This window comes from Sphaerodactylus townsendi, linkage group LG10, assembly GCF_021028975.2.
Source record: "Sphaerodactylus townsendi isolate TG3544 linkage group LG10, MPM_Stown_v2.3, whole genome shotgun sequence".
NCBI lineage: Eukaryota > Metazoa > Chordata > Lepidosauria > Squamata > Sphaerodactylidae > Sphaerodactylus > Sphaerodactylus townsendi.
In genome coordinates, this window is record NC_059434.1 from 77,022,283 (window position 1) to 77,048,303 (window position 26,021).

A 26,021-nucleotide genomic window follows, 5' to 3' on the forward strand; every position below is an offset into this window, starting at 1 on the left:
CTATGTCTATCCAAGCATTTTAGAAATAAGGGTTGTGTGCTGTAGTGGTTTTCTAGCCTTTTAAAGGTATACCTACCTAACCTCATGTAGCATGTATCAGGAGGTTAGCTGAGAATCTGTCCTGTCCCTTTGCAGTCACAAGTGTAGTGAAGCAGAAACACACTTCACCTTTGTGGTCTTGCGTGTAGTACCACATGGAACTGCGCATGTGCAGAGAAGGGTATCAAGGTTACATCTTGTAGGATGAGGTTTATTTAATTTTTATTTTATTTTATACAATCTGTACCCTGTCTTTCTGTCATCACTGGGGGCTTCTGTGTCTCATATGAGTGGTAAGATGTTAATAATATGCGTACAAAAAAGTGCTCCTTTCTAACCCCACTCTTTTTTTTAAACAGCTTCACTACATTCACAGTAGCCCCGGTGGCTCGAGTTGTGCCAATCCACCAGTAGTTAGCACAGTTTACACCTATATAGGCACGCCGCCTGCCCAGCGCCTGCTGTCCTCTTTGGTTTGGCGTTTGGGGCCAACTCATTTCCTAGAAGAAGTGCTGCCTCCCTCAAGCATTAGCACAATTTATGAGCTGGGACCAAACTACGTTGGAAGTTTTCAAGCGGTATATATACCATGTAAGTAAAATGAATCCTTGTTGTGCGTGTACAGTGGTATTAGGGTTACCTTTTCAAATAATTGCTACTCAGTTGTGGATGCAGCATTTTGTGAGGGAAAGCGCTCATTGGGGAAGAGTGCGTTTATGTGTCTGGTTACCATTCCTAGTTATTATTCCCACTGTATTGTCGAAGGCTTTCACGGCCGGAATCACTGGGGTGCTGTGTGGTTTCCGGGCTGTATGGCCGTGTTCTCGCAGCATTCTCTCCTGACGGTTCGCCTGCATCTGTGGCTGGCATCTTCAGAGGATCTCTGAAGGACCTCTGAAGATGCCAGCCACAGATGCAGGCGAAACGTCAGCAGAGAATGCTGCGAGAACACGGCCATACAGCCCGGAAACCACACAGCACCCAAAATATTATTCCCACTCTTCCTTGGAAATTGGGGAATCTGTCTTGGTGTTATATCTGAAGATGTTATATCTGGTGTTATATCTTGGTGTTATATCTGGTGTTATATCTTGGTGTTATATCTGAAGATATAATCTGGATGAAGGGAGTTTCAGGAGGGTAGCCATGTTGGTTTGCAGTAGAAGAGTTAGATTTGAATCCAGTAGTGTCAGGTTCTACGACTGAAGTCAAGGACTGAAAGATGAAGTTTTGCTTTAGCATCCTAATGACTCATGGCTGAGATGATCTAGATCACAGCTGACACCCGTAATTGTTACGGCGCATTAGCTCATAAAATTTATGTGTCTTATTCTGCAGGTAGAGATTCCAAGCCGGAAGGGACCGGTCCCTGTCCAGTATCTTTGGTACCAGAGGAAAAAGTCTCTTTTGGACTGTACGCACTCTCTGTTTCCTCACTGACTGTGGCAAGGATTAGAAAAGTTTATAACAAACTGGACAGCAAGGCCATCGCCAAGCAGGTAAGCTTGAAGGTTCATGTTGGCAATGCCTCTGAGCACTTGTCTCAATTTTTATAGTATTAGGCAATAAGCGTCCCTCTACGGAGCTCCTGTAGCTTTCAGAAAGCGTCATCTTTGGGGTTTTTTACTTCAGTGATGCAAACGCTCAGGGGTGCATGGCAATGTCCAATAGGCTGGATTTGTAGCATATGCTGGAGTTTGCTCATGGACTGAGGCTGCTGCATAGAGGCTGAGATTTTGACATTTTAGTTTTTCTTTTTAACAATCAGTTTAAACTACCGAGTAAAGCTGTACATTGCATGGTCTCTGTTATAATGCAGAGTAGCAAAGACTAACCCTAACACACACGCGCGCGCACGCGCACACACACACACACACACACACAGAGAGAGAGAGGTATGGGTGGCCAACCCCATCAAACAACCTTTTTTGCACCAGGTCTTTAAGTCAGTGTATGGACCGGGGGGGAAGGAGGAGGGGTGTGGGGGCAATTTTCCACCCCCCACATGACTAAATGGCTGTAGCCTGGGGACATTTGACTCCATACGTCCCCTTGGGCAGTACGCCCCTGAGTAAATACTTGTGTTATAAGTGTGGGCTGGGAGCTAGGGATAGAGGAGTGGGTTTCTAGTGACATGCACTCACTATGGTAAACTGTGAGTCTGCCCTAAGCGAGGATTTTCTACAGAGGCTCTGAATATCATTCCGCCTGTTTTGTGGATTTGCCCAGCAAAATGGAAGCTGTGGATTATGCAGCTCCCTATGTTCTGTAGTTCTTTTGCTTTACATGCAAGTGTGTTCTTCATAGCATTGCTCGTCCAAGATGTTGAAGGTTATCTGTAAGATATTCCTCTTTTCCTTTCAGTTTCTCTGTCTCCAGATATCAGAGAATATCAGTATCAACTACTGAATTGTCTGCCCATTTTTTTAATTGGAAACATTTATAAGCCTATCTTCCTCTCATTGTATCCCAACAATAAAATCAGCGCCAGATAAGATAATTCTAAAAAACAACCAAATTCAAACAACCAGCAGGAAAAAAGTAGAGGCTGTCAGAGATTTCCATCTTTCAAGACATCCACAGAGCAGTCACCTTGAAAAACTAAGCTCTTGTAAAGAGTTCTGTTTTACAATCCCTTTGAAACTGCAAGAGAGACGTCAACATGTCAGCTAGTCTCATCTACAGATACTTAAATCTGGGGCCATGTTCACAGAGAACAAATATTTCTTTAAACTTTGGGTCCTCTGAGGTTTGCAGACAAATCTGAAAACTTGCAAACAATAGTGGGAGGAGGTTTAAATCACTCCAGAGAGTCAGCGTGGTGCAGTGGTTAAGAGCAGGTGGATTCTAATCTGGAGAACCGGGTGTGATTCCCCACTCCTCCACCTGAGTGGCGGAGGCTTATCTGGTGAACCAGATGTGTTTCCATACTCCTACATTCCTGCTGGGTGACCTTGGGTTAGTCACAGTTCTTCAGAACTCTCTCAGCCCAACCTACCTCGCCAGGTGTCTGTTGTGGGGAGAGGAAGGGAAAGGAGCTTGTAAGCCTTACAGGAGAGAAAGGTGTGGTATAAATCCAAACTCTTCTTCTTCTTCAGAAGAGAGGCACACTGCCTGTGCATGCAGGGGGTGGGTAGAGTAGCAGTGTGAGCGGGGGGGGGGGGGGGTATAGCAGCTGGGCAGGCAGAGGATCAGTAGGACTGAGAAGAGAGGTCTGCCAGAGCAGTGCAGAGAAGGGCCATTGAGCAAATGGGGACATGGCTGCTGCTGGATTTCCCTTTCCTTGGCAAGCGGGAGGGGGCGGGGGGCTCAGTGTATTGCAGCGGGAGAGCAAAGTGGAGTTCTGCCCCACAAACCTCATGAGTGTTTAGACTCACTGCATTATTTCGGAAGGAGAGTTGTCCGTTTGGTCAATTACGTTTCTGCTTCAATCAGCTGGCCGTTTCATCTCATGAGAACGCCACTCCGGTGAAACTGCTGCACAATTCAGGAGGACATCTGAATGGATCTGCGCGTACCGTTGGTGCAGCCCTGATAGGATACTTGGGTGAGTACTGCGCCTCTTCCCCTTATTTCTTTTCCACGTTCCGTGGCAGCACACAATATTAGGAGGTCCTTGGGCAGGGGCCCCCAACCTTTTTGAACCTGTAGGCACTTTGGGATTCTGATGCAGTGTCTTGGGCGTAGCTGTGAAATGGCTGCCAAGGGAGGTGGAGGCAGCCACATAATGGCTGTTCATCTTCCCTTCAGCCACACAGTGAAGACCCTTGTGCTGTCGTGGCAGCTACTGCGAAAGAAAATCTTCACAGCCAATCAGAAGCCTTGCTGGGCAAAAACTCCACAGGCACCATGTTGGGGACCCCTCTCCTAGGTATTAGCCATAACCCTGAGGCTTAGGTGCAAATCTACAATACTCTTAAATATACAGTATGTGCTCAAATTCCCGTCTCCATTTTATAATGTCAACACCATAAAAAATGGGGTCGTCTTATGTTCACATGCATGTTACGGTTATGTCCAATAATAATGATAACATTTTTGTGTAGACCATTTTTAAGCGGGGCATCTTACAGTCCAGGTCATCTTGGTAGATGCTTCCCCCACCCCCCACCCTACCCACTTTAGCACATTGATTAGGGAAATCCCATATTGTGCTAAACACAGTGTATGTGGATGTGTAGCATAGGCATGGTTTTCTGACATTTATTTTACCGTGTGGTATTGGCAGTACGTCCACACAAAATCATCAGTCCTGTTGCCGTCACTGGTTATCCTGAGCTATGCATTAGAAGGCATTCTCGGTTCTACCAGTTATAGTGTGCAGCCTATCTCCAGAAGCACAGATTTCCTACAAGCTTCTGCTAGTTCCTGCTCCTCAGGAAATCTGGTTTTTGTATATTTTTTATCTGTCCTCTGGAAAGGTATGCACAGAATGGTTTTGATGATGTGAGACCTGGGATAGCAAACTATGTGAAAATTGTCCAAATTTTTCTGCAACATTGCAGGGTGGGTTGGGCATAGTTCTGCACCCTTTTCTCACCTGTGGCTTTGATCAATTAGCCACAGGAGGATTGTTCACTGTTCGTGGTAAAATGTTGTTTCATTGAACCTCGTACGTGTTTTGCTGTTGTGTCTGAAGATGGTGTTTTAAGACCAAGGTTTTCAGGGGAAAGGAGGAGATTTGGCATCTTTTAATGGAAGAGCTTCATTTTCTTATTTGCATATATGATTTGCAAAGCAGGTTCTTCCTGATTCTCTCTTGAAAGCAAAATATACTAGGAAGACTGATTCCCTCCCTTCTCACCACTAATAGTGGCTTTACTGTCTCCAGAGTAATTGATTTCCTTTTCATAGTCCCCATGCATCACAATAAACGGGCTCTGCTCCAGCCTGGAGCACAGTTTTGGAAACTTATACACCTCCAAAACTGGCACAGAAACACTTTCCCTGGGGGCACTTTTGCTCATGATTCTGTTCATTGGGGAAGGTCAAGGGAAACAGGAAAATCCGTAGGTTTGTGTTTAGAAATTGTAGAAGGTAATGTTGATCATTCTGTTTGTATTACTTAAGTCGAACTAATTTTAATGAGTTTATTTTTGCCATCAGGTGTGAGAACGTTTGTCCCTAAGCCCGTTGCCACTACATTACAATACATAGGCGGAGCAGCGGCCATTCTGGGTCTGGTGGCTATGGCCTCAGATGTAGAAGGATTGTATGCCGCTGTGAAGGCCCTGGTGTGCGTAGTAAAGAGCAACCCTCTGGCTAGCAAAGAAATGGAAAGAATCAAAGGTTATCAGGTAGGTGAGAAGCTGGATTCAGTTGCTTGTATAGGTTGCATTCTTTTGTGACTTTACAATTCAGGTACTGATACTTGTCACAAAACAAATACTCACGAAATCTTACCTTTTTAAAAAAAACTTTGAAAATTCCTGGTATTATATTTATGTATAGAGACGCTGTTTATGCCCCATTAATTCAGTGGATTCAATCCAGCACATACTTCTAAATTGTCAATTCTACTCCATTCCACATAACAGCTATCTACTCCTTCTTCTTAAAGTAAAAAACAGACTGCCCGTGGACCATTTGGTGCCTAACCTATTGAATGACCTACCTTTTGAAATAACTAAAAAAGCCTCCGCTTTTTTAGCTGAAGCAGGAAAAGAAAAGGGACAGCTTCCTACCTGATCAGATTTTACTTTGATTTTAATTATTTAAAGATTGAACAGCTTATTTTATAAGCTTTGTTTCTCTTTTCTTATTGGATAATTTTAAGTCTTAGTACCTGATTTTACAATGTACATACGAGTGATATGCCTAATAAAGGTTGTATTGTACCGTGTATACACATTTCTTTCATTTTGGTTACTAAGAGCTGATCCCGCCAGAGGAAAGTATTGTGGTTTTAGCCTAGGAGATGGCCATCACTGCAGATCTGTGACAGCTGCCAGCTCAGCAGAAACTCTTATCAGCTGCCAAATAAAAGGAAGGGCACATGGGAGAAACCATGAGGAATTTCTATTATTAATACAATCAAGGACACTGCACCATAGGTGTCTGTTGAAGGGCATTTGAAGCCAGCAGTGAGGCTGATTATTGGTGTTTTCTTAAAAAAAACGACGAGTGGATTGATTTGGCCGAATGGAAGGGGTGCATCTCTGAAATGGGAATGGATTCCCATCTTAGAAGATGCTTTAGAGCGTGCGGGATGAGCCCCTTTTAAAAGCTGCCAGAAGGCTTATTGTACGTCTCTACCTGTTGTGCAGTGGACCAACAATAAGTGTCAAATACAATTTGGAAAGAGCCATTTTGTGCCCACTGGCTTCCGAGCAGGTACTGCCAATAGGAGTCTCATATACCAGCAGCAGAGTGTTAAAACCCTCCCCACCCCACCCCCCACCCCCGAAACTTGATGGCTTTCAATAGGTATCAAATGTATATGTCGCCTGAAAACCTTTAAGACAGAGCTAGAGAAATTACACGTTTTAACCTAGAGGTAGGAACCACAAACACACACTTAAGTAATACAAACATTGCTTTCGTCTAAACAAAATGTTCTAAATCCCATGTTGAGAAATTGTGTTCCACAGCAGGTCCTCACCTGAGCTCCTATTATATACACCTGAACAAGCAAAGATTAAATGTGTAAAAGGTTCTAAATGTTGCATTTCTTTTCATTCAGTGCACTAAAATGTTTTCCCCTCTCTTATGTGTATGGATTCAGTGCATCTTTAGTTGATAGCAGAAGACATCAGTTCAGAAGGCTTTCTATTTTAGGGTTAACGTCAGCTTCATCCCCTATCTTTCTTTTTCAGTGTAGCTCTTGATATTAACGGTATAAAGGAACATGTTCTCTGAGGAAAGCACTTTTTTCTGTCTGAACGTGCCTCTTTCATTGCACTTGGGTGAAATTGATATTTTTTGTGGTCTGTGAAACTCTTTAACAAGTATAAAAGACAATATCGTGTGCTGCTACCTTTCATTTCAGTTACTGGCAATGTTGTTAAAGAAGAAACGCGGTCTTCTGAATAGCCACATTCTTCATTTGACCTTTTCCTTGGTCGGGACTGTTGACAGTGGGCACGAAACGTCAATTATTCCAAATTCAACTGCCTTCCAGGACCTCCTTTGTGACTTTGAGGTACAAAAAAGCATCTCTGAAAGCTAATAATGATTAGGAGCATTAGCCAACCTGGGGCAGCTGTACTTTCCAAAACAGGAAGCATGCCGCTCAAAGAGATGACTTCGGAGAATCTTATGCTTCATATTATGCAGCATATTATGTGGCTGCATTGCAGAAGATTCCTAATGAACTAGGCGTATTGATTGGTTGCAGTATAGCCCCTACTGAAATATATTGCACCGTTTTGTTTCATGAAGAAGAAGAGGAGAAGAGTTTGAATTCGTACCTTGCCTTTCTCTCCTGCAAGGAGTCTCAAAGCGGCTTACAAACTCCTTCCCTTCAAAAGACACTGAGTGAGGTAGGTGGGGCTGAGAAAGTTCAGAGAGAACTGTGATTAGCTCAAGGTCACCCAGCAAGCTTCACGTGGAGGAGTGGGGATCTGGTTCACTTGATAAAGAGTTCACTGCCCATGTGACAGAGTGGGGAATCAAACCCGGGTCTCCAGCTTATACCACGCTGGCTCTGAAGGCAAGACCGTTATACCACACTGGCTCTGAAATTAACTTTTTTGGAACTAAACTGGAAAAAATCGGTGACAGGAAAAGTGTTTGGGATAATACAAGGTCAAACTGGGGGGAAGAATTAGGACTAATAAAAGGAAACACTTCTTCACGCAACATGTGATTGGTGTTTGGAATATGCTGCCACAGGAGGTGGTGATGGCCACTAACCTGGATAGCTTTAAAAGGGGCTTGGACAGATTGATGGAGGAGAAGTCGATCTATGGCTACCAGTCTTGATCCTCCTTGATCTGAGATTGCAAATGCCTTAGCAGACCAGGTGCTCAGGAGCAGCAGCAGCAGAAGGCCATTGCTTTCACCTCCTGCATGTGAGCTCCCAAAGGCATCTGGTGGGCCACTGAGAGTAGCAGAGAGCTGGACTAGATGGAGTCTGGTCTGATCCAGCAGGCTAGTTCTTATGTTCTTATGTTCTTAAACACGGGCCAGTTGTAGTATAACAATCTTCCTTCAAGAGACACATTTAATTTACTGAGCCAGTGTTGTGTAGTGTTAGTGTCTGACTCAGATCTGGGAGAACCAGGTTCAAATCCACACTATGCTGAAGAAACTTGCTGGGTGACCTTGGGCCAGTGTCACATTCCCAGCCTAACCTTACCTCATCGGGTGGTTGTGAGGAGAAGGTGGAGGAGAGGACAATGATGTAAGCGCCTTTGGGGAGAAGGGTGAGATACGAAAATACGTAAAATAAATAAAATGTATAAGCAAAATAACAAAATTATTCATGTAGTGAAATGAAGACGGTGCCACCACAGTGTAGAAAATGCTGAAGGTAAAGATTGGTGTGTATTTTGAGAAGGACGTTCTGAGTTAACACCACGCTGTTCACACTTGTCAGTGAACAAGTAGATTCCCTGAAGGGGGTCCCCTTTTCAGCTAGAGCTGACTCTAATACATAAGCTGAAACACTGCCTGACATCCTTTAAGTCATCATAGTAAGGCTGATAGTTGTACTCTGACAGCTGTTGATCTTCAACAGCCCCTTTCTCCCTTCCAAGTTCATAAAGTAGCCATAAAGGCAATAGATGCTAGATGGTGAGACAGGTGAGAGGGGAGGGACTTAATGTTCGCTTAAGTGAGGTGGTGTGGAAGATTCTGTTTGCCCACTCTTGCATTTGAATGGAAGCCCTGCATATTTGGATGGACAACGACACCAATACAGAACTGAGCTAGCAGACAAGAAGACTGTTTGACATGACAAGATTAAATGATAGGGGGCAGCACATAGTCATTAGTCTGTGGTGATCCACCCGAGGGGGAGAGCTCATGGGGACATGTAGAGTTACATGCCCCCGGGCGTAATTCAGCTTGTCACGTGGGGTGTGTGTGTCAAAAATCCCCCACCCCCCGGCCACGCCCGGCCAGGCTGCTCTTTCAGCCGGTGGAGCTTCTGCCAGCCAAAGGAGCAGTCTGGCTAGGTTGCCACCTGGTGTCCCTTGACACCACCCTGCCAGGCTGCTCCGTGGGGCTGGTCCAAGAGGCGCCCGGGGGTGGCCCAGCCAGGCTGCTCTTTCAGTCAACGGAGGCTCTACCAGCTGAAGGAGCAGCTTGGTGGGGCCAAGGGGTGCCTGGCAGCAGCCCAGCCAAGTAAGGGGGGTGGGGCGTCTGGAGCAAGTTTTGCCCCAGTCTCCATACTCTCTCTCTCTCTCTCTCTCTCTCTCTCTCTCTCTCTCTCTCTCTCTCTCTCTCTCTCTCTCTCCCCCCCCCGCCCCCCAGCCTCTGTGATCCACCAGCAAGATAGATAGTTTTGTGGAGAGCTTTAAAGAGTGAAAGAGAGTTTGGATCTGGCAGTCAAGGAAAGGAAGTTGTTGAGTTTAGTTTCAGGTACAGGAAAATATCACAGTAAATAAGAAGTAGGAGTTGAGGGTCATGGGGGGGGTGGAGAAGGCGGTAGCCGCGGATTATCTTAAGCAAAGTGGAAAGGGTGAGAGATGGTCGGACAGATGAACGGAGAGAAGTCAGAAGCAGAGAAGGAGGGAGGTATCAATGAAAGGACTTTTGATTGTGAGGTCGATTGGCTGCGGCTTTCCACATCGCTGCCGAGGCTGCGAGAGGTGTGCAGCATGACCATAGCAACCGAACAGAAAGAGATATTATTTTGGCAGCGGCAGGTTGACAGGAGGAGAGCGGCAAAGAGGAGGCTGCGGTAATTGAGATGAAAAATGGCTCAGCTGTACACAGGGACTTTAGCAATAACGGGAGCAGAAAACAAAGGTGGATGACATCCAGTGAACTGTTTCAGTGAACACTTCCCTGTTACTACCAATCTGTTACCTGTTTCTTTGACATTAGATTATTTCATTGTTCGTCTCTCCCCCAATAACAATATAACAATTTCTCAGTATTCAGTATTATTCCAGTAGAATCATAGGGTTGGAAGAGACCCCAAGGGCCATCCAGTCCAACCCCCTGCAATGCAGGAACACATAATCAAAGCACTGCTGACAGATGGCCATACAGCCTCTGTTTAAAAACCTCCAAAGAAGGAGACTCCACCACATTCCAAGGTAGTGCATTCCACTATTGAACAGCCCTGACTGTCAGGAAGTTTTTCCTGATGGTTAGGTGGAATCTCTTTTCCTCCTGGTCCTAGTCTCTGGAGCAGCAGAAAAAACAAAGCTTGCTCCCTCCCCAACATGACATCCCTTCAGATATCTAAACATGGCTATCATGTCACCTCTTCACCTTCTCTTCACCAAACTAAACAGCCCCAGCTCCCTAAGTCTCTCCTCATGGGGCATGGATTCCAGACAGGGGTCTTCAAACTATGCCCCTCCAGATGTTCATAGACTACAATTCCCATCAGCCCCTGCCAGCATGGCCAAGTGGTAGGGCTCATGGGAATTGTAGTCTATGAACATCTGGAGGGCCATAGTTTGAAGACCCCTGTTTTAAGGTAATACAAATGCATTCATAGATGGTAGGTGGGGAGGTAGGGGTGGTGTTTTCAACCATATAGTATCGATGAATATACATAGTACCCGCTGTTATTTAGCCTTCATATGATATCCCCCTACCCATACATTGCCACACTGATCTCTTACCTGAATGGAAAGTGAAAAACATAGGTCCTTGTTTCTGCTGAAGTCCCGTTCAAGATAGCTTCAGCTGGTCTTTGACAGGGAACGCCGGAGCTTTCATTATCCGCCATTGTTTGTGATCTGCTATAAGAAGCAGAGAAAGAGCATCTAGCTGTTGTGATGAGACCACTCACGCTCCGTTTCCTTTTTCCAATGAGAAAAAAATTGAACTATTAAAAAAATATATTTATATCCCAGCTTCTGTCTTTAGACTCCAAGTGGCTAACAAAGCCGCAAGTTGCAAGCACATAAAAATAGTAGAACAGCTAGTCAGCAAGATTTGTTAGCCACAGAATAAAAACAGCAACCGACAATCATCACTCTGGCTAGAGTGTGTGCTAAAATGAATAGTGAACACCAGTTGTAAATGAACTTCCTACTCTGTTTCAGGTTTGGCTTCATGCACCTTATGAACTTCATCTTTCATTATTTGAACATTTCATTGAACTTCTGACCGAATCCAGGTAACAGCTGGTCTATTCTGTATAAAATGTGCTAATGCAAACTTTGTCTTCTAAGGAGTAACCGTAGAACGTGAATATTTGGTTGTTTTTCACTTGATTCTATTGCACAGCTTAATTTTTTATGTTTGTGGGGATGGAAGAACTGCAAAAAAAAGAGCCTTGGAATTCATGGAAAGGAAGGTGTCTGCATATTGTAACCTAGTTCTGCTCCATTGGAAGGTTCTTTCTGATCCTTTTTAGCTATGAAATGTTCAGTACAAACTGCAGATGTATTATAGAGCCAATATGTTCTGACAACTTGGTGGTTCCTTTAGATCAGGGGTCTTCAAACTGTGGCCCTCCAGATGTTCATGGACTACAATTCCCATCAGCCCCTGCCAGCATGGCCAAGTGGCAGGGCTGATGGGAATTGTACTTCATGAACATCTGGAAGGCCATAGTTTGAAGACCCCTGCTTTAGATAGTGGGTTTTTAAATTTTCCTTCAACCTAATGTGATTACGTGTTAAAGGTTGTATTCCCATTACATTGCATGATCACAATGGTGTAGATTCCTAAATCCTCTGGGAACCAGTGTGTTCTTCTCCAGAACAGATCCATAGTAGCGGTTGACCGTCACCATATTAAAAGAGGCTACTGTGTCAAGTGAAAGGTTCTTAAATTGCGCGTTTATTTTCCAGCGAAGCGGCAAAGAATGCGAAATTGATGAGGGAGTTCCAGCTAATTCCAAAACTGCTGTTGACTCTTCGAGATATGTCTTTGTCTCAGCCGACTATTGCTGCCATTAGTAACGTACTGAGCTGTTTGCTTCAAGGTTTCCCAAGCAGCAATGACTTACTCAGGTATCATTAAATTTCATTAATCTAATTTTTAAAGTGTTTCCATGTTTCTGGGACGATACGTTTTCCTTCCTATGAGTCTTTTTTTCTCATCTAGAAAATCCCTAATCATTTTATGTGAAGGCTGTAAAACCGGGCCAGATTCTGCCCATCATTTCTTAAAGTACAGTTTTGTTGTATGTCCCTTTGTCTTAGGAAGCGGTCCTGATATTTCTCATTTCTTAAAGTACAGTTTTGTTGCATGTCCCTTTAACTTAGGAAGCAGTACTGATATTTCTATAGTGGCTACAATCTTTCGACCTTTTCAGTTCAATCTGGAGGTCTCTTTGCTCAAAGTATTCTATTTATAGTACCTTCATCTGTATTTGTCATCCTGGATAACCCAGTTTCCGATTTGTCTGGCGGTCGTTTTACAAATCTAAGGCTGAGGCAGCCTCAGTCAGGCTCAGTAAATGTCAGACTCTGCATCTTTTTTTTTCTGAATAATTTCTCCTCAGTATTACTTTATACTCTGCAGCTGATGCTAATTAGTGACAAATTTAAACTCCATCTGTCACATGAGCGCATGCCATTTTTGTTCTTCCTTTTATCCACCAAGGTTTGGACAGTTCATCTCCTCAACTCTGCCTACATTTGCAGTCTGTGAGAAATTTGTAGTCATGGAGATGAACAATGAAGAAAAGCTGGACACTGGTACGTACTTCCCGGTTCCCGAGAAACAGTGGAAGGGAAGGAATCACTTGAGACACATCCTTTCATTACCAGGGATCTGTTTCTCTGTGCCTGACTTGAGCATAATAAGCTATTTGCTTTTGAACATCCTGCGTTTACAGAGAGTACTGCGAAACTATCTGAGACACAAAGCCTATATATAGGGCTGTTTGTGTGCTTTAGTGGGTGTAATGTATATATTTCTCTTGCTAAAGCACACAAATAGTCCTTTGTATGAAATTGTACACAATCACACACTTTCCCCTTACTTTATTAAAGCCTGTTTCCCTTTGAATTGAAAAGTACATTAACTGTCAGACGTTGGAAGTTTTGTGTCTTCTGCAGCCTGCCTGAGGCAACATCTTAATGCATTTGCTGGGGGAACAAGTCCCATTGATTGCTCTAAGCAAACATCTTTAGAATCGGGCTATTGTTCAGTTGGGGAGGTGGGGCCTTAGAAATCTGAAAGGTGCATTAACCTGGGATTCCAGAGAATAGGCTGGTCCCCTCTGCCATCCTCCTCAGAGAGGAAGCGGGGTGCTTTTAACTAGGAGAGGCCTTTAAATGTTATTTTGGCAACCTATGATCAGAGCATTACAAAAATTAACTCACGAGGAGAAAAATGTGTAGCCGCAGGGAAGAACAAATGATTAATTCAGTAAGAGTGAGGAAAGGAAGAAAAGACGACATTTTACAGTTGGTGGTATTTAGGGGCAGGATGAGTCTGTTCGTTTTATTAGTCAGATAATAGCCTCAAGAAATCAACGCAGATATTTTGAAATTTGCTCTTAATTATTTTATTTAGAAATAGCCGTCTGTTTTAAGGCTTCAGGTCTCAACGAGGCCCATTACAATTAAGAGAGTGAGGGTAGCCTTCCAGTGCTGTTCTGCAGTATACTTTGTGACCAGTATGGCTCAGAAGGCATTTCTACGTGGTTGTTGCTGAAGGCACATGCCCTTAAACAATGCGAACAACTGGTTGTGGTGGGTTTTCCGGCCTGCGTGGCCGTGGTCTGGTGGATCTTGTTCCTAACGTTTCGCCTGCATCTGTGGCTGGCATCTTCAGGGGTGTATCACAAAGGAAGTCTGTTACCACCCTGTGTCCAATGAGCCACAGATGCAGGCGAAACGTTAGGAACAAGATCTACCGGACCACGGCCACACAGCCCGGAAAACCCACCACAACCAGTTGAATCCGGCCGTGAAAGCCTTCAACAAGATAATGTGAACAACAGTCAAATTGTGGGAGGGGATGACAACGACATTGATTCTGCGCAGTTGTCATTGATGGCAACATCAAACCAGATTGATTGATTTGAATGATCTTAACTCCTAATAAGTCACAAGGGCAGCTCCGGAATAGAGCCCTTAAAAGGTATCACAGTTTCAGTCGAATTTTAGGAATATTTCTTTTGATCAAATAAATACAGGTATGTTCTAATTTTGCATGTAAAATAAATTGGTTTTGTATAGTGACGCAACAAAGTCCAGAAATTCAAGTATGTCTAGAGGTTCTGGTGTCTCTCCTGTGGTCTTATATTTTGAGATGATTTTATTTACATAAGCAGTATGAACATGTGGTGTGGAAGAAAAAAAGAAAAGAAAATATTAATATGGTAGGCCATCTTTGGTGAATGGAGCTCTGTATAGCGCCAACGTTTTATCCATGGACTTCTTGGTGGCGTAAATTAGTTAAATATTTTGCCTCCATGAAACTTTGGGGTCCTTCCTATGTGTGAAGCATTGTGTATTTCTGTTATGGTATGGCAAATCTGTTTGAGCATAACTTATTCTTTTTTCACCCATGGACAACTCAGTTTGGTATTCTGGAAAACATCATATACTTCCAGGTTTAATTGTTATCCTTTCATAGATAGATATTGACATTTGTTTGCAAAATAGGATCCATATTAGGTGTGTTAGAACTCTGTGTGCCTTTTTATTTAGGAACAGAGGAGGACTTTGGAGGCCTTGTGAGTGCAAATCTTATTCTTCTGAGGAACAGACTGCTGGATATCCTGCTTAAACTTGTGTACACATCTAAAGAAAAAACATATGTCAACTTGCAGTGAGTAGAAGTCGGCTAAAGTGGAAAATATAACTGTGACATAGGAGCATAATAAGGAAGAGCCTTGCTGGATTAGATGGGTGGTCCATCTTATAAAATGATGTATGGGCTATTGGGAGTGGACAGAGATAACTTTTCTCCCTCTCCCAACTGAAACTTGAGGGCATCATAAGAACATAAGAACAAGCCAGCTGGATCAGACCAGAGTCCATCTAGTCCAGCTCTCTGCTACTCGCAGTGGCCCACCAGGTGCCTTTGGGAGCTCACATGCAGGATGTGAAAGCAATGGCCTTCTGCGGCTGTTGCTCCCAAGCATCTGGACTGTTAAGGCATTTGCAATCTCAGATCAAAGAGGATCAAGATTGGTAGCCATAAATCGACTTCTCCATAAATTTGTCCAAGCCCCTTTTAAAGTTATCCAGGTTAGTGGCCATCACCATCTCCTGTGGCAGCATATTCCAAACACCAATCACACGTTGCGTGAAGAAGTGTTTCCTTTTATTAGTCCTAATTCTTCCCCCCAGCATTTTCAATGTATGCCCCCCAATGAAGTTGATGGGTAGTAGATTCAACATGGCCAGAACCTTCATACAATGACCATTTACTCACTTGTGGTCTCCTTTTCATTGAATGTACGTTACTCTTAGGTTTGATTCTCAGTTATGCATACGTTTCCCTCTCTTTGGCAGTCACCCCTGTTCAGATCAGAGAGTCCTTACGGCTTTGGAAGTGTGGCTTTTCCTCACTCTTCGCAGGGAAAGCAAAGGAGATAATCAGGCATTAAACTTTCTTTGGGTTTTCTCACTCCTCTCTGCCTTCCTTCACCCACACTACATCAGTTCCTCCCTCTCTTCGGGCACCATTTCAGAAGGATCAGAAGAGCTTTCTTTTCTTCGTGCTGAAGTTCTATCGCTGGAGCAATACCCAGTGAAATTGACAAGAAATGGATGAAGTCTAACAAACTAACATCAGACCAAAGATGGCAAAAAATGGAGGTTGCACAGAAGCAACGAGCAGTGGGCGGGCAAAATGGCATATTGGCTTGGCTGGGAACACTTCTCAGGGGAAAGAATCCCTGTGTAAACAAAAGACTGCAGAAAAACCCACTGCGAAGCAAACAGCTGTGGGATAAGGAGTGCATGCATAAATGACCAGTGAGGCCTTAAAATGTGGGATTTGCTGCCAGAGGATGTGGTGATCGGCACAGGCATAGTGGGTTTTAAAAAGGGATAGATTCGTGGAAGGTAGGTCTATCAGTGACTATTAGCCATGATGACCAAAGGGAACCTCCACTCTCTGAGGCAGTAAACCTCTAAATACCTGCACCAGGGGGCCACATTAGGGAAAGATCTTGGCCTCTGTGCCCTGTTGTCGGTTCTTCAAAGGTTGGCCAGTGTTCTGCTGGCCCTTCTGGGTTGCCGCTGTGGGCTGCTGGGCTAGAGGGACCGCTGGTTCGATTCAGCAGAGCTCTTCTTATGTTCCAGTCTGTTATCTGTAATCATCTCATAACATTCAACAGAATCTAAGCCTGAAGATTTAGTTTTTAAGCCCTTTATCGCTATCTTGTCTTACGCTCATATAGTGCCCACTTCTAATAAATTCAGATCTGATAAAGAGAAAAACTTAAATTTTTTTAATTTAATTAAGGTGATCCCTGTCAGAATTTTGTCTGGCAAACCAGATGTATACAACTGCATATAATAATTTTTGAGCAGCTAAAAAAATCCCCATGGCCTTTAATTATTCCTCAGCTTTTTTTCTCTACAAGGTAATAGTTTTGTGAGTTCTTCTGAGGGTCTGTTTCAATAACTTTGTTTCTTTCAACCCCCATTTTTTTGTTTTGCTACATTCTAATTGTCCAGTTTCTGTGGGGGTATTTTTATGTTGCACTTCCGTTTGCCTGATATGATCCAAAAGTGATGGCTGTTTCAATATTTTCTTTGTGAAAACCTCTGCTGGTTTTATTTGAGGGGGAGGTATGTGATTCCCACTCACGTATAAGCCACGCGAACTTCCCTAATAGCGAGTTAATGTTCACCATTGCAATGAGTTGATACAGTTTATTCAGGAGTTGCTTTATCCATCAATGTCTCATCATGTAGGAGCCCCCTAATTAATTTCCATTGAATATTTATTAATATTTTTGAAGTAGCCCAAGTTATTTTATTCATGTTATGGTCTGTATGGCATAGCAGCTCAGCTAATTTATTCTGATGGGCCAAAACTTACGGAGAGACCAAGAATGTGTTTATTTTTCACTTAAGTGTGTGAGAAAAATTTAACCCCCCCCCCTTCTGTTCTCTCCTCAAAGGGGCTTACAAACGCCTTTCCCTTCCTCTCCCCACAACAGCCGCCTTGTGAGAGAGTTCCAAAATATTGTCTGAGAGAGTTCCAAAATATTGTAACTAACCCAAGGTCACCTAGCAGGATTGTGTAGAAGTAGGGAAACAAAACCAGATTAGAGTCCACCTGCTCTTAACCGCTAACACCAACTCTCCATGGAAGAGGGAGAAGGTCCATGACCATTTTCCTGAGTTCAGAAGTTTCCAAGGATCCAACAAACAAAAAGTATTGATTGCCTTGAGGGCTTTGGTGACCTTATCAGTCAAATTTTTGCAGGTCCTTGTATCTGCTAATGCCTACCTATTTGACTTGGCTGCAGAACACTATCCTGCCCAAGTAATTCTGAAATGTTTTCCGTGCCTTTGCTTAGGGCTTCTGAAGAGCTTGTCCGGACGCTTGGGTTTGACTGGGTCATGCTGTTCATGGAAGAACACCTGCATCCTACCACAGTGACGGCAGCCATGAGGATTCTGGTGGTCTTGCTGAGCAATCCGGCTATTCTTCTCAAGTTCAAGGAAGGCCTCAGTGGCGGAGGCTGGCTCGACCAGACAGATTCCGTCCTGACGAACAAGATCGGAACCGTGCTGGGTATGATTTCTTTCAAAATGTCGACCTGATCTGTTTCTTCTTCCTTCGATCCAGATTTTGTGTGGCTATCACACAGCTGACTTGACAGAGAAAGCTTCCCTCAGATGGCACCTGAAATGATTTGCTGTCAATGTGTACTTAGAATAGAATCATAGAATCATAGAGTTGGAAGAGACCCCAAGGGCCATCAAGTCCAACCCTCTGCCGTGCAGGAACACGCAATCAAAGCACTCCTAACAGATGGCCATCCAGCCTCTCTTTAAAAACCTCCAAAGAAGGAGACTCTACCACTCTCCGAGGCAGAGAATTCCACTGTCGAACAGCCCTGACAGTCAGAAAGTTCTTCCTAACGTTCTTCCTAAAGAAAACTTAATGAGGGAATCCCATAACACATAATCACACATGGCTCCTATTAGCTGAGTCTGTAGCGTATACACATTTGATCTCATGTAGTTATTGACAAGCAAGTTGCAAAAATGGCTCGTTAATACATATTGATGTATTATGTACTATACTGATGTACTATAATGAAAGCAAGCCTGGGAGAGCCAATGCTTGTTTCAGTAAAGACCTGGGTCTTTTTCTCCAATAACTCCAACCAGCTGAGTTCTCAACGATTTGTTGTAAAAGTTTAAAAGCAAAGAAATAAAACATAAATGCAGTTAGAGGTTGCTCAGCTGAATGCAGTCTTATTTGGAAGTTCGTTGTCCCCATTCCGGGAACCCATGGTCCAGAGATCCTTCTCTGACCACGTCTCAATATGGAATTCCAAAATCCTTTGTTTTCCCCCTCTCAGGAAAACTCTGTTCCGGCCACGAGGTAACTTAAGCCTTTGAAGTTTCATCCTGGCACCTTTGTATGGCTTCCTGTCCTCCCTCCAGGAGATCAAAAGGCAAAGATGCTTTTCACAGTCATATGTGAAAAGCATGTAGCGATAGCATCATTCTGTAGCGATAGCATCATTCCATGACACGCCCCTTTTTAGAGATGAAGTCTGTAAACTCCACGTTCACATACTTCAGCTTCCTAATAATACTGGTTGCACAATATCACATTTCTAGCTAATACATAGTTCAGCTGACTATTTTCCATCACACGTTCCAACGTCAGTGACAAGCAGGTTTCATAAGTGGCTCGTTAAGACAAAAGCTTTTCAATGTGTTCATGGTTACGCTCCTAGAAATTCCAATTTTGTTGGTAAGTCAGCGGTGTGGAGAGTAGGGTGTGCGTTATTAAACACCTTGTGAATTGTACGCGTTTCTGGCAGTTTAAACATTTAGAGCTGTGCAAAGGTCAGTCCTTAGTGCTGCCTCAGAGGGCACATGTGGAATCGCTCACTCGAGAGAAGTCTCACGTGGCTGCTATAATTTCCCGGCCACAGACTGAAAAAAACAAAGAAGTCTTCACCTGCTGGTGGAAGATAGCAACCGACAAGGCAGATGAATCTCCCTGTGCTAATTTAAATCTTCAGGAGAAACTAAATAATTTATTTGCACCTTTTTTTACTTAAAAATGATTGACATGGAGTATTGCATGTGTGCATACATTATACTGCTCAGCAAAATATACCAGCGAGAGAAACACGTTTTAACTGTAACATGCGTCTGAAGATGCCAGTTGATTTTGGCTCTGCAAGCCTTCGACCGTACAATGCTCTAATGGCTTTTACTGCCCTGGCCCCATCCCTGTGGAATATGCTCCCTAATGAGATCAGGGCCCTGCAGGGTTTAAATCAGTTCCACGGGGCCTGTCAGACGGAGCTATTCCGCCAGGCGTTTCCACCAAACCAGCTGGGTTAATTTCCATTATAGCTGGCCTCCCGTGGGCAAGAGTATTCGGCGCCATTTTATTGGGTTGTCTTTTACTAGATTGTATTGTTACTGTTTTTATTGGACTTACTCCATTTTTGCTGTGTTTTGAATGTGTTTTTTATATTTAACTGTCACACACCGCCCTGAGCCCTGTGGGGGAATGAGCGAGGTAGAAATGCGAGAATAAAATACAAATAAATTAATAAATAACGATTCAGTAATTGAGACGACACCTTTACGTAACGGTCTTAATCCAAAGAGTTCCATCCCACGGAGTGTCGACCTTATAAACTGGGCTGAACCCAACACCTTTCACGGCTCTTTTTTATTTCCCTTCTCTCCCTCAGGCTTTAACGTCGGCAGGAGCGCAGGCGGCAGATCGACTGTCAGGGAGATTAACCGAGATGCTTGTCATTTCCCGGGCTTCCCGGTCCTTCAGTCGTTCCTCCCGAAGCACACGAACGTCCCTGCGCTCTATTTTCTTCTCATGGCTCTTTTCCTGCAGCAGCCAGTCACTGAACTGCCTGAAAACCTGCAGGTCAGTGCGCCTGTCATCACCAGCCGATGTAATCAGGGTGGCCAGGTAGGGATTGTTTAGTAAGATATCAACTTTATGAAGTGTGATACTGTGCTGAGAAAAAAAGTAATGCTTCAAAGCTAAACTTCGCACCATCCATCCATCCATCCATCCACCCACCCACCCACCCATCCAGATCTATATAGATCTATATACTGCGAAGTTAAGCTTTGAAGCATTACTTTTTTGTGTGTATGTATGTGTGTGTGTATGTATATGTCTATATGTATGTATGTATGTATGTATGTATATGTGTGTGTATATATGTGTGTGTGTGTGTGTGTGTGTGTGTGTGTGTGTGTGTGTGTGTATGTACACACACACACACTTCTTGTTTCCCCGAAAAGAAGACAGTGTCTTATATTAATTTTTGCTCTCAAAGATGCGCTATGTCTTATTTTCAGGCGACGTCTTATTTTTCCGCTCCACAGCTGCATGCTCTGGTGTTCTGTTCGATGGGCATGCTTCCAAACAAAAACTTTGCTACGTCTTACTTTTGGGGGATGCTTTATATTTAGCACTTCAGCAAAACCTCTACTACGTCTTATTTTCAGGGGATGTCTTATTTTCGGGGAAACAGGGTATTTCTGTTCTGCATTGGTGGGTGCAAGGTGTGATCAGAACTTTCCCTATCTCAGAGAAACTTGAGTTAGCTGTTGCTTTCCATTCCAAAAATGGATCCTCATGTTTTCCCCGACCACAATACGTTTGACGGTATGATGTATGGAAGTGGCAATATCTTTTCGCCTCCATGAAAGCTCCAAACAAGCAAGTGGGAGTCCCGCAAGCCTTTCGATCGTACAGCTTGAATGCGTGAATGGATGATTCTGAGTCATTTTACTTTTTGAGACTTGATGCGTTTGAGAAACGGTGATTGTTTGTGTGTCAAGTGCCATCAAGTCGATGCCAATGTATGGCAACCCAGCAGGGTTTTGAAGGCAGAAGATATACAGAGGTGGTTTGCTGTTGCCCGGCTCTGTGTAGCAACCCTGGATTTTTGTGGTGGGCTCCCATCCAAGTGCTAAACCGGGCCGAGCCTGCTTGGCTCCTGAGAACTGAAACTGGCCCATCCAGGCCAGGGCCAGATGGTGATTGGTGAACATTAAAAGCTTGCAGGCTCTTCTCAGTGGCTGTCATCCAAGCCATTTAGAAGTCCTACTGTATTTCTCCTATTCATTGGGCCATCTGCATGGAAACCTTGCATGCGTTTGGGTAGGCAACTGAGCACTGAATGGAAAATTCATTTAACTGAGAGCCCTGTCCCAAAACAAAGCGTGGCGCAGAACTTCACTGGACTGGTTCTGCTCTTTTTTATGTGGTTTCACATTGTCCATCCCTGTGGTCATAGTGCCTTCATTTTGGGGACAAATGTGGGCAGTTTCTTTTTTTAATAATGATTTTTATGTTATCAGCTACACAACGCAACTGAGATAATACAATACAAAACCCCGCTGTGAACCAGTCACTATAAATTCTAGACTACATGAACAACAATATGGGGTGATTTCTTAGGTAATAACCCATTTGAGCAGGGTCCCATCAACGTTTAATTATTATACAGTGCTTATTGTATACTTATCGTATATACTTGCGTATAAGCTGACCCGCATATAAGCCAAGGCACCCAATTTTACCTCAAAAAACTGGGACATTTTATTGACTCGCATATAAGCCGAGGGTGGGAAAGATCCATCAGGAGGCAGGGTGCTGAGCCGGCAAAGGAGCCACAGCTGGAGGAAAGGAGCGCCCCAGAAGCCTATGGGAGGCTTTTTAAGGAGGGGCAAGGCGGGCACGCACTGGTCTGAGAGGTAAAGTGGCTGAAGGCAGGAGAAAGCGAAGGAGAGAATGCCTCGTTCCCCTCTCTAGCTCAGCTTTCTTTTTTGCAGGCTCTAAGTTTAAGGCGTGGTTTCAGGGAAGCTGCCGGCTTTCTTTCTTGCAGGCTCTAAGTCTACAGGGAAGCTGCCGTTCGGGGCAGCCTGTTCTATGGTTTTCTTAAAAGGGTAATGCAGCCTGCAAAAAAGAAAGCTGAGTTAGAGAGGGGGACGAGGTTTTGCGATGCATGAGTAAGCGCTGTGACTCCGCGCGGGGTGTTTGTGTGTGTGTGTGACCCACGTATAAGCTGAGGGGGGGGGGGGATTTTTCAGCCTAAAAAAAGGCTGAAAAATTCGGCTTTACACAAGTTTATATGGTAGCAATAAATCGAAGTGGTCAAAAGGCTTGTAGAGAAATCATGGAATGAATGAGCGTATCCTGTTCCACCAACTATATCAAATAGATCTATATAAATGTTTCATGAAATCAAAATGTCTAGTATTTTCACGATATACTTTGTAGTGTAGTTTCACATGAAATGCCTGTACGTGAATAAATAGTAAAGTGACACGAGAAAGTAGATCATGTGTTAACTTTTGATTTTTCTTCCCCCTCCTCCTTTGTTTCTTTCCATTTAATAGTTTGACTTGGATTCAATTTGGACATTCATATTTGGAGTTCCTGCTTCAAGTGGCACCGTAGTGTCTTCCATTCACAATGTTTGCACAGAAGCTGCTTTCTTGTTATTGGGAATGCTCAGGAGTATGTTGAATTCAGTAAGTAGGGAAGCGATTTGGGTAGTTGGCTCTCTAATTGTAAAGGAGTGTTCTTCATTTTTGTAATTGATTGAGCTTTGCTGTGGAAAGCTCATAGTGCCCAGTGAGAGGGTCCAAGAATTTCCCCCTCCAAACATGGGTGAAGCTCATGTCTGTGTTGCTCTGACTAAGCAACAGAATAACGTAAGCAAAAATATTGGCTACCTGCTCCGGGAAACACTGGACTACCTTCCAAAATGACTGGGATACTCACTGCATTCAGACATCACAGGCAACAAAAAAATTGTACCTGGCAAGATGGAACCTGAAATCCTTTCCCCCTCTTCTGTCAGTGTAGTATACCAGAATTATGGGATTCATGGTTTAGGAAGTCTTCAACATAACGTGAACTTCTTGTGAAGCCCAAATCTGGAGTCTGAGGAATTCTAAACTGTGGTTTGTAGCAAGAAACTATCGGAAGTTCTTGGAGGGCATCATTTTGTCATTGCAGCAAATTGCAGACGTCCTAAACCAGGAAATCCTCAGTCTTATGGGCAGCCCACTCCAGAGTGGGGGGGCTAGTGCAGCCCTGCACCTGCCAGGGTGCCCATTCCGCCAGCGCAAGAGGCCAGTGCACCGGCAGAGGGGCAACTTACCCAGGTGGGTGGGTGTTCTGGAAGCCTCTGTCCTGGCCTAGGCTCGCCGGAGCAGAATGCTGCACCAGCAGGGCCGAGGGCAGGGCCGATCTCAACTGGGCTTTGGGTGCTGGTGAAGATACACCATGATTTTTGAGGTGTATATTCTCCCCATGAGGGATTTTCAGCCCTTTGGGTTTTTTTAAAAAAAAACTTTTCTGGGCTTCCCATACTGTGGGAGCATATTTTGGAAGTGGTGAGACATCCCAGCCCTCCGGCGCACTCTAGATTCAGCTGTTAACCTATCGCAAAAATGGGAGAGAATGTGTGAAGCTCAGGATTTCAGGTTCTTTCTCATTGTAAGTAAACTATGATTTATTCATGCTGAGTATGTTATTACTAATTATTCTCCTTTTATAGGATGCTTTTCTGTAACCATATCCATAAACATATGGTTTTCTGTAATCATATCATCCCATGGTGTATTCCTCCAACTGAATTATTGCACGATGAAGCCAATACTAATAAATGCTTTACGAGACATTAAAGATCTATAATCTCCTATTGTGTAATCCTAGAGTACGCTTTGCATTCAGTGGCTGTTAACATTAAGCAAGAAAAATTACTTGCAGTTGATGGAGAGCTGGAGGTGGGAAAAGCCCGGTCAGCTGTGCAGTTCATCAGGTGCCCTCGAGCAATTCGGTATCGTTCCACTTAACCTATTTCACAGGGAGTTACTAAAACCAGTGTGATCAAACTTTAAAGTGCTTTACCGAAAGTAATCAGCAGATTGCTATCGTAATGCATTTTGCTAGCACAGAGATACAGCTTTCTTACTTTTAGGGCAGTGTCGGTTATTTATTTATGTATCAAATTTTTACCCCGCCCATCCCTGATGGGCTCAGAGCGGCAATACAGCACAATAAATTTCAATAAAAACCGTCAATAGACTCCTAAAACCCTTTAAAAAACACTAATATTAATATGATATAAGAACTGCTAGAAAGAGACAAGATGGCGATTTAAAATCACAAGTAACCCCTGGGAGGCCAGTGAAGATAGATGTCAGCTCAGCTGGCCTCCAGGAAAAGCCCGGCGGAATAGCTCCGTCTTACAGGCCCTGTGAACATCACTCAAGTCTCGCAGGGCCCGGATCTCATTCGGGAGCATATTCTGCCAGGTAGGGGCCAGGACAGAATAGGCCCTGGCCCTAGTCAAGGCCAGATGGATATTTTTGGGGCCAGGGATTACCAGTAGTTGTTGAAGACTTTGACAGCCGGATTCAACTGGTTGTGGTGAGTTTTCCAGGCTTCATGTGTGATCGTGGTCTGGTGGATCTTGTTCCTAACGTTTCGCCTACATCTGTGGCTGGCATCTTCAGAGGTGTATCACAGAGGTGTATCACAGACTGTTACACAGACTTCCCTCTGTGATACACCTCTGAAGATGCCAGCCACAGATGCAGGTGAAACGTTAAGAACATAAGAACAAGCCAGCTGGATCAGACCAGAGTCCATCTAGTCCAGCTCTCTGCTATTCGCAGTGGCCCATCAGGTGCCTTTGGGAGCTCACATGGAGGATGTGAAAGCAATGGCCTTCCGCGGCTGTTGCTCCCGAGCACCTGGCCTTCTAAGGCATTTGCAATCTGAGATCAAAGAGGATCAAGATTGGTAGCCATAAATCGACTTCTCCTCCATAAATCTGTCCAAGCCCCTTTTAAAGCTAAGTTAGGAACAAGATCCACCAGACCACAGCCACACAGCCCGGAAACCCCACCACAACCAGATTACCAGTAGGTTCTCCTCCGAGGAGCCGAGGGACTTGATTGGGCAGTATGGGGAAAAGTAATAATCACCCCAACTTTTTCTTTCATTGCAGCCTTGGCAGTCGGAAGAAGAGGGTTCTTGGCTCCGTGAATATCCAGTCACTTTAATGCAGTTCTTCCGCTATTTATATCACAACGTTCCCGATCTGGCTTCGATGTGGATGAGCCCGGAGTTCCTTTGTGCATTGGCAGCCACTGTGTTCCCTTTCAATATCCGGCCGTACTCAGAAATGGTAGGAGACTCGGGGGGGGGGGGGGGGGGGGGGGGTCGGTTTGCCTTTTGAGTTTTCTCTTCTCTCTCATCTTGAATTGGAATAATATCAAAACACTGATATTGGTCTTGATCTGTAAATGTGGTAGAATAATGCAGACTTTTTCTGTTTCTTGGAGGGAACTGGTATCGGAACAGTTGTGCATGCCCTTGTTATCTCTAGGTTGGTTTCCTGTAAAAGGCTGTTTGTGAGACTGTCTTTAAAAAGCTTTGGGAAATTTATTTTGGTGCAGAATGGTGCAGTTAAGAGTACTGATAGAGATCTATTTGTCTGATCATGGAACTCAAATACTGTACACTCTTCATTCATTCTCAGTTGGCTCCTGTGTCCAAGTCTAAGTGCTAGTTTGGGCCTTTAAAGCGCTAAAAGATTTGAACTAAAGGACCACCTCTTTTCCTTATGACCCTATTCGGACCCATAGACAGATGGAGGAGGAGGAGACTCAAGGGGGCTGACAATCTCCTTTCCCTTCCCCCCTCACAACAAACACCCTGTGAGGTGG

At 44.1% G+C, this 26,021-nt stretch overlaps 1 protein-coding gene across 1 annotated transcript in view; it reads left to right on the plus strand.

The window, feature by feature from the left end:
- The window catches only part of WDFY3 (WD repeat and FYVE domain containing 3), a 156,257-nt gene that overhangs the window by 70,670 nt on the left and 59,566 nt on the right, over positions 1-26,021 (plus strand). Inside the window, 13 exon segments of the mRNA XM_048508758.1 lie at positions 399-630; positions 1,378-1,538; positions 3,475-3,586; positions 5,146-5,336; positions 7,028-7,180; positions 11,211-11,284; positions 11,964-12,125; positions 12,721-12,815; positions 14,781-14,901; positions 17,615-17,832; positions 19,991-20,226; positions 22,674-22,808; positions 25,301-25,480. Coding sequence (XP_048364715.1) covers positions 399-630; positions 1,378-1,538; positions 3,475-3,586; positions 5,146-5,336; positions 7,028-7,180; positions 11,211-11,284; positions 11,964-12,125; positions 12,721-12,815; positions 14,781-14,901; positions 17,615-17,832; positions 19,991-20,226; positions 22,674-22,808; positions 25,301-25,480 — 2,070 coding nt within the window.